This window comes from Pocillopora verrucosa, chromosome 11, assembly GCF_036669915.1.
Source record: "Pocillopora verrucosa isolate sample1 chromosome 11, ASM3666991v2, whole genome shotgun sequence".
Classification (NCBI taxonomy): Eukaryota; Metazoa; Cnidaria; class Anthozoa; order Scleractinia; family Pocilloporidae; genus Pocillopora; species Pocillopora verrucosa.
This window is the reverse complement of record NC_089322.1, coordinates 12,759,896-12,768,269: the sequence shown is the minus strand read 5'-3', so window position 1 is coordinate 12,768,269 and position 8,374 is coordinate 12,759,896. Positions and strand designations below refer to the sequence as shown.

The 8,374-nt window shown below is 37.7% G+C and overlaps 2 protein-coding genes across 2 annotated transcripts; both read right to left on the bottom strand.

The window, feature by feature from the left end:
- Positions 1-3,037: 3,037 nt before the first annotated feature.
- Positions 3,038-4,036, bottom strand: LOC131794400 (histamine H2 receptor-like). The gene has a single exon (XM_059111913.1). The coding sequence runs from the start codon at positions 4,034-4,036 to the stop codon at positions 3,038-3,040; it is 999 nt and encodes a 332-aa protein (XP_058967896.1).
- A 1,847-nt stretch (positions 4,037-5,883) lies between these two features.
- On the bottom strand, positions 5,884-8,294 carry LOC131794419 (EF-hand calcium-binding domain-containing protein 9-like). The gene is made up of 3 exons (XM_059111946.2): positions 7,679-8,294; positions 6,409-6,803; positions 5,884-6,024 (listed from the first exon to the last, which is right to left on the bottom strand). The coding sequence occupies exons 1-3, from the start codon at positions 7,740-7,742 to the stop codon at positions 5,884-5,886; spliced, it is 600 nt and encodes a 199-aa protein (XP_058967929.2). The 5' UTR covers positions 7,743-8,294.
- Positions 8,295-8,374: the final 80 nt, after the last annotated feature.

The following is an 8,374-nucleotide window of genomic DNA, read 5'->3' as shown; positions in this document are numbered from 1 at the left end:
GGCAGCCCATTGCGGAAAAATGAATAAATGGGGGGAAGTTCCTAACGAAACTGTGATGCTGCGTTGGCGGGGGAGTGTAACAAGAGAATTTGGTTTTATCAACTGAGCTGATAATGTAAATTGGTAATCGTAGAGTTTCTAAAGCTGATATTTCGAGCGCTATTAAGCGTTAACAACGAGAAGCTTTAACTGTGCTCTGTTCTGTTGTAAAGCACATAGGAAGCGGTTGGAGCACGAAAGAAGTGTGGGGAGAAACACGAGACGTAGTCAAGTGTTTCTCCCCCCCTTCTTGAGTGCTTTAGTCGCTTCCTGAGTGCTTTACAACAGAACAGAGCACAGTCAAGGCTTCTCTATTTGTTTTATAATAAAGAATCTTTTAAATTCCCCACGCATTATTTTCAATTTCCAGAAAAAACTTTATTTCCAAAGCGAACAAGTGTCGTCAGCATGCTCTGTACTATCATAAAGCACGCTACAATAAGCCAATCAGAATCCTTGTTAGAATGGTTCAAATAATCTGATTGGTTGAACAAGACTAAAGCTGTCAAAAATGTCAAACCATCAAAGTTCGCAATTTGCAATAGTTTGCAAACTTAAGAAGTTCGTCAGGTCGCATTTAACACTTTTGCCTGAGGATTTTCGTCTCTGCTCACGTTATGATAACGTAAATTACGGCGCAAAGATAACTTACACTTTCAACCTTTCTTCTAAAAACAAGACCTAAAAACGCCCCTGGACTGCAGAAAACTTCCCCCAAAAAGGTATCATAGATGTGATTCTCTAAAACAAAAGAAGAAACAACAGCGCATTACGTCCACTGTTAAGATTTGCTATTTCATACTCGTGAACATCGCGCAGTGTTCATGGCAACCAATAATAGAAGCACTTTCTTAGCGTCCATGCCGGTCCTTTCCTGATAACAGTCGATGTAATGACCAGATCCTTCCATTCTTTAAAGCTACAATCTATTTCGGTCACCATTCACGCAGGCTCTCGCGTGTGATGCGGCATTTCAGGGCACGGAAAGACGGTGCGCCATTATTAACTTCGACGTTATCAACTTTTCACACATCTCCTGTTTATTCTAATTTTTAGTTAATCCTTTTATCTGGTGTAGCGCGTTTATTCATCAAGTAATCGAGAGTACCAGAGAAAAAGTCCTTCTAATATTGAAGTCTGCTCATCAGACATCACATCAGATTGGAAACACTTTGAATATCTCCATCCGCGCGTAAGTTATCACAAATACGACTCAGTGGAAGTGAACAACGAAATTAGTTGGGTGAATTTATTTCTACAGCTGACAGAAAACCACTTCAATCAGAAAAAAATAATCATAAGAATGAATGACAAATTTTGCGGTATTCAAAAATAAGTTTATGGAAAAAAGATTGTTATTGCAAATGTTGTTTTTTGATTGAGCCAATACGCAAGATAATTCACAATTAAAATAATTAAGATCAAAGTTAGAGACCTGCTCCGGGTTTTATAAGGTAAACTGAAAAATTATAAATATGGACTTCCTTATCACTGGAAATAAGAAAACAAATTTATTGTAAACGTACGAAAAAAGCACCAAGCAATTCATCAAATGGGATTTCTCGTGTTTGGTTTTGAGTATTATTATTGACTGACGGAGCAGAATTAAAAAAAAGTATACTACGTTCATAAATTTACTTTTCATAGGAAGTGCACCAGTGCATCAATTATCAACCGTAGTCGAATTTTTCTTGATCGCGTCGTACATTGAACTAACTGAAGACATTCCGTGAACAAGTCTCTTTACAGAGTATTAGTTCAGGATCTTTTCAGGCTACAGTGGGCGCTTAAGAAGCACTAGCCAGCTGTCAGAATTAATGAACACTTCCCCTTCAGATACAAAGTACCTCGTTAAAGCGTGAAGTCTCAATGCGATCAGCACTTTAATGAAAAGTGGCAATGAAAGCTATTCTTTCTTTATCTTGCCGATAACAAGAGAGTCAATATATAAGTTTCTAGAATTATGCAAATTCACACAGATTTTAATTAAGCAATTGTGACAAAAAGTTCAGCTGGAAAACTCTAAGCCTGAATTTCCGCGAAAAAAAAAACATGAAAGTCACGGGGAAGGTGCGAGATGATAGACAAAGGCCGCCTATTAAATTTCACACTGCCGAAAATTTTTCAGAAAAAAGCGTATTTCCAACCTTAAGAACTTACAAAATGATTTGATACTTCTTTTAGGTCTTTATTTGCTTCCAATTACGTGGTTTCGTTTTTTGTTTTATTCCAAATTGCTTACGCACCAAACCGAAACTAGGAAATTAAATCCCACAACTGCGGCAATGAATACGATCAAAGAAAAGATTAGGAGAAATTTCGCTTGCTTGTTGGTTGCGTAAAGCAATAGTTTTAATCGCTTTCCTCCTTTGGAATACATCAAAAACTGGTGCAGTGATTTCCTTCCATCGACCTGGCAGGACTTTTCCGCCTGCTCATCGATTCCTTGCAAATAGGAACGTCGGAGGTAGATTACCTTCAAGTGCAACTAATATAAATCGGATTATTCAAACACAGGTGGTAAATCAGACGCTAGTTTCCCACAAATAATTTTCCGGTGTTTATTTTTCAAAAAAACTGTAGTTTTGCTAAGATCTCATAATTAAACTTCAGCTTCTGAAAAAAGCTTATTAATTTTCTCGAAAAGGTTTGTCACTAGTTCTACTTTCTGCTTCTCTGTTCTTGGAAAATAGAGATTCTTCGCAGTTTGTTATAGCCATTCATTAAATTTTTCAACGCTACACTATGGATAATTCCTGCTCAAACAGGGAAGAATTGACGACTTAATGCGAATCACATATTCCGTACTACTACGCGTGTAGAATCGCGCCAGAAGTATATCTTGAATTATTTTTGTTTAATTACTTCGCTTTTGTTTTGTTTGTTTTTTTTTCTTTTTCCTTTAAACGGCTCAGGCTGAAATAAGACCAGGTAAGAAAACTTCGATGTCATTATGGTTTATTCTTCTTCTTTTTTTTTTTTTTTTTTTTAATCTCTGTTACACTAGCGATTCCATTATTGTACTTTGATCACACCGCTCGTTCTTCTTCCTCTTCTTCTTGAAACACGGAATCATCAAACACAACTCACGACGAAAATCTTGTTTCAGGAACGTATACAACATCGGATTAACTAGTGAAGTAGAGAATCGCAAAAAGTCAAAGACCAGCAGCCATACTGGCGGTATGGCGTAGAACACATCTGTGCCGAGGTAGTCTTGTAGCAGGCTTATGTACCAAGTGGACCAGCAGCACGTAAATATTCCCAACATCAGAGCGAAGATAGATATGGCTCGCTTTTCAGCTACTAAATGTTTGCCTCGGCTGCGAAACTCATGAAAAGTTTCCAGCTTCCTAATTTGTTTTGCTTGATGATGAATCACATTAAACATTCGGATGTAAAAAAACAACATGAGCGCTAAAGGTATCAACAAACAGACAACGATTCCAATCATGTTGTAGATCAGACCCCAACGAAGTTTGGTAGGATTTCGAGACGTGAAGTTGTCTAGTTCTTGCCACGCAAGTTGTATCAGCGCCATGAACAGGGAAAAGAACCACACGGAGGTTATGAGGGTAACTGTTCTTCTTTTGGTCACAATAGTCATGTATCTAAACGGATAGATCACAGAAACGTACCTTTCGCCGGTAATTATAAGGATATGAAATATAGTGGATACAGCAATAAACCTGTAAACAGCTGCTGATGTTATGCACAGTCCTGAGAAATTCTTATAGCCGACCAGTGCATTGCAAGCGGTGTTCATTGGGATCCCAAGAAGACCCATCATTAGATCAGAAACGCTTAAACTTACCAGCAGTAAGTTCGTTTTCGTCCGTAGAGGTCTTCTTCTGACGAACAACACAAGCACTAACAGGTTGATGGCGATGATGAGGACGCTAAGACTGATTAAACAAGAGTCGTAACTGACGTCGAAGTAACTCTCTGGTGGTAAGTCGCCGCCACTTTCCACCGAAGAGGAGTTGTTCGACTCCATCACATCCAACTTACACGCGCGCGTCAAGTCCAGGTAATACTTGCTAACAAGCAATCTTTCAGTTCTTTTTAAAGCGAAGCCACCAATGACCTTTCAGCGCTGAGGAGCAGACTCTTAGGTAAACAATCGTTTTTATAATCGAGGTTAATAACGACTAATATTTCGCGGTGAATTTGCTAAAGAGACCCGACAAAAAGTCCTTGATTAACGATAATATTATGAATCGGGTGATTTCCAATTAATACAGTTTCCAATGTTCAGCCACGTTTCCAGATATTGAAAAGTTAATGGTTTAAACGGAAATGTGTCTCAGTTATGTCTTTGATGCTTGATTGATGGCATTTGAGTCTTTAAGTAAAAGTCTGTTACATATATTTTTTGTTATGAAACAATAGTTCTCTTGCAGCTTTTCACACCTCAGTCTCGTAATATTTTATAATCCCATCGCTTTTGAAAAGCCACTTAGGTTTTTTTTTGTCTTGGACAGACTCTTGATAATATGCTACCGCAAATATCGATAAGTTCTACTTAATCGACATTCGGATCGACGTCTGTAATAAATTTTTAACCGACCCATCCCGGCGATAGGAGTATTTTTGCCTTGTATTCCTTTGTCCGAAGCAGTTTTGCCGATGTTGACACTACTTATTTCAAATTAATACTAACCTCAAAAAACAAATGTTAACGAAAGTTAAAAGCTCAAAGTAAAACTGGCTCCCTGAACGTAGAGCAAAATCTGTAATAAGAAATAACTTAATCAAACGACCGTAAATTGAACGAGTGAAGCGATGCATTTAATTGTCAAATTACTAAAAATGCAATGTCTTGACTACCGTGGTGATAAGTTTTTTTTTTTCGATCACGATAAGATAACGTTCAAGTGCAAATTACTTTCCGGCTAAACATTGATTACGAGCGTTTATCAGGTTTTCCATAACAACCTGGACTACATGTACCGTCACGGTTATCGCTTGCACTTTCCCCAGACTTCTCTTCGAGCAGGGTGTGCCTTACAGCGCGTGCATTGCAAATGTCAAATTAAGATTGCAAAACAAGTTCAATTTTATGGTCACTTAAAGTCATGTTAAATAAGAACTATTCAGTTACGACTGAAAAATTTATAGTCTTATCTTTGTTCAGTTACTGTTGTTGTTGTTTGTTTGTCTGTTTTTTTTCGTTTTTACTTTTTAACGCTATAGATCAAATGGTAGAATTGTCCATAGCCCTTTCAGTCCAAGTTGTAACGGTACAGAGAGTGCATATTTGAATCTTGAAAGTAAAAGGATTAAATTAAAGGTGTCTAGATCGTGCGCTTTAAAGAGGAGATCTCGTTCGTTTCACCCTGATCCCACGCTAGAATTTAGCGCGAATCAACGCAAGAAAAATGACAATGTGCTCTTGTTAAAAAATTAAGCAGTTTACAAAACGACATACGTTGCTCGTATGACGGTGGCAGAAGCTCGAAAAATAGCAAAAGATGGTTTGTTGCAAGTGTACAGAAAATTAATGAAACATAAGAAACCGCCTAAATTTCAAATTTCTTCGACCGGAATCCTTGTTAGTCTTTTAGGACGTACAATTTGTTCGGCAGATTCTAATCACTTTCAAAATAAAGGAACTTGTTAGATTCTGTTCAAACAGAGAAAAAAAATTAATTTAAGATTGAGTCACTTTTCAAACACTTGTGACATTTCTGTTCAGTTAAAGAAAAACGATTTATAGTTGCGTCGAAACCAATGGAAAAGTGTTATTTCCATACCCAGATGCTTAGATTCACTACGTGAGTCCTGGCTTAAAAAATTTATCTCATCAAAATACAGGTGTAAGAGGAGTGTATGAAATTTTAATTACATCACAGCACATGAACTACAAATTCTCCCCGCTGACTCAATCAGAATATTTGGTTTTTTGTCTTTGCTGGATTCTATCTCTGACTGTCGGTCAATGCAGGCCATGGCAAACATTTTAAATTCTGAGTAGTCGAGCTCCTGAAAGCATAAGTAAGATAGATTAATAAAAAAATACCGCTTAGCTACTTTTTATGTACACACTACAAAGAGCATCATTATTAACGCTCCATGATAATGAGTGAAATCAAATCTACGAGTCAATAATAAATAGAAAGAGTCGATTGCTGAAGGCGAAAATAACTTAGTCAAAGTGTTAAGAAGATTAGCGCTTTTTAGGTTTTTCTTTCACCTATCTCCCCGACCTCCTTGTACAAAACTGAACTGTTGAAGTGAATAATTGTTCTTTTCTCGTCCGACATTGAAAACAGAGAATACAGACTCTTTCGTGGAAGCTGGAAGAGTTCCAACACTGCTGTTATTCAATTGTTTAACCTACCCAACTACTTTCCCCTATTTTCAAACCTGGTCTCCAGAAACGTCAAATTCCCTAAATATGGTTTGAATAGCTTCGCCTTGTAGGTTGAACAGAAATCCAAACGTTTCAAACTCATAGGCAGAGATATTTCCGCTGTTATCTTCATCTAAGAGGTCAAACACGGCCCTTGAATGGCGGTAAATGAAGTTTTTCTCCGCTTTATCTTGAACCGCGATGAGAATACAGATGAGTAGGTAAAATTCATCAAAGTCCATTGCACCAGACCCATCTACATCTAACATGTCAAACACTTTGTAGATTTGATTTGTGCTCAGGTCAGTGGCTGTCTTCATGAAAGCACAGAACTGCACATCATTGAGAACCATTTCATCATGAACATCAATCAGGCGAAACAATTCTAAAACTATGCGAACATTCCTGCCTGGGAAAAATTTTTCGCAACACATAATTAGAAAACGGAAAGACAAAGGCCCACAAAATGATGCTAAGAATTGAATGCACAGGAATAACAAAGTGAATGAAGACAGGAGCAAAGAACTTCGAAGCATCTAAATTCCCCATATTGTCTCAAAGTTAATATATTGCTTTAAGGTTGTCTACTTCTGCTAAAGATTAAAATCAGTTTTATTTTATAATGCAGGAGATTTCATCGTTGTTATTGTAAATTCAAGGATCGGGTAGCGAATGCTTATTAACTCCTGTAGTAGAAAATCACCCAAAATTGCTAATTTAAGATTTCATGTTCTATTTTTAAGTGTTCCTGGTCATTATCGCTGAATTTTAATCTAAACCTTGCTAAGCCTCTCAATTTGATAATTTCCTGCGTGACACTTAATGGCTTCGAGTCCTCTGTGAGACACAAGCTTTTCTTTATGTACTCCCCTCATACCAGATGTCATTGACACCTATAATCGGTTGAGAAAAGTCCTTTGTTATGAGGTGTCGTTTCTCTGAAAATGTTTTGAAATTACTTTATTAGCGGCATTCGTTTGGTTTAATTTTTACTGCGCAAAATGATCGTTCTCCCAAGCCGCAGCGACTCAAGTACGTTGCGTGAATAATGGTAAGATCTCTGCACAGCCAATACTTCATTATGCACACGGTTCTTGGGGAAAGAAAACAATATTTTGCCTTTAGGACTACAGCTTTATTATACAAAGCATCTTTTTCCAGGAACACACCAAGTTTCGTGATACATCTCAACAAGTTCAAGAGAACGCTTTTTGTTACCACAGTTAAAAACAAAACAAAACAAAACAAAACAATGTATTAGAAAAGCCCCCGAACAATACTTACCTGTTAACAGACAGTAAGTTCTATCCAAATGCATGTACTTTAAAATCTGGGATCGTATCTTCATTTCTCATCTGTGACTTAACCTTCACCCATCCATTCATCATTGTTCGTCTTGTGACGTTTTTATTACAGGGAGCGCGTGCATAGCGCGCGGTTACCTTTCCCAACGCATTCAACGATTGCTGTAATCTTATCTCGAAAAAGTAAGATTTCTTACGGCCGGGAAAAATTGCAAAACATTCTCTGTAGTTCGTATTTCAATGAATTAATTTTCAAATAGAGGAAAATGAACGTTTGGATCGCTTTGCTGAGTGGTAAGCGCCCTTTTGCTCGCTCAGATATTTGCGAGTTTGGGAGTTTAACAACGCGTGCCCTTTGTATTAAGTCACACATTTGGGCAATTTGGTTTGAGAAACACTAAACTCTCACGGTGCAACTCTCCTCTCTGGGGGAAAAGGGGTACTGGTAAAGTTGCAAAGCGGTAATCAATATCCCATCTTGGGGGAGAAACAATTCTTGTAGTTGCTTCACGCTACAATCACCTAGATATGCTTTAGTGTGATAAAGCCACTCAAAGGGTCGAGTGCATTCTTAAAAAGGATAGCACAAAACAAAAACAATATCGGCTTCCTACATGCTGATAATTCATTGGACGCTTGATGCATCCTTACACACTGTTTTCTTTGTTTCAGATAC

Coding starts and splice junctions, on each gene's coding strand:
- LOC131794400 (XM_059111913.1), bottom strand. CDS start 4,036: ATGGAGTCGAACAACTCCTCTTCGGTGGAAAGTGGCGGCGACTTACCA.
- LOC131794419 (XM_059111946.2), bottom strand. CDS start 7,742: ATGAAGATACGATCCCAGATTTTAAAGTACATGCATTTGGATAGAACT. Junction 6,804..7,678: donor AACTTACTGTCTGTTAACAG/GTAAGTATTGTT, acceptor AATTTTTCCCAG/GCAGGAATGTTCGCATAGTT. Junction 6,025..6,408: donor TTGACGTTTCTGGAGACCAG/GTTTGAAAATAG, acceptor TTATGCTTTCAG/GAGCTCGACTACTCAGAATT.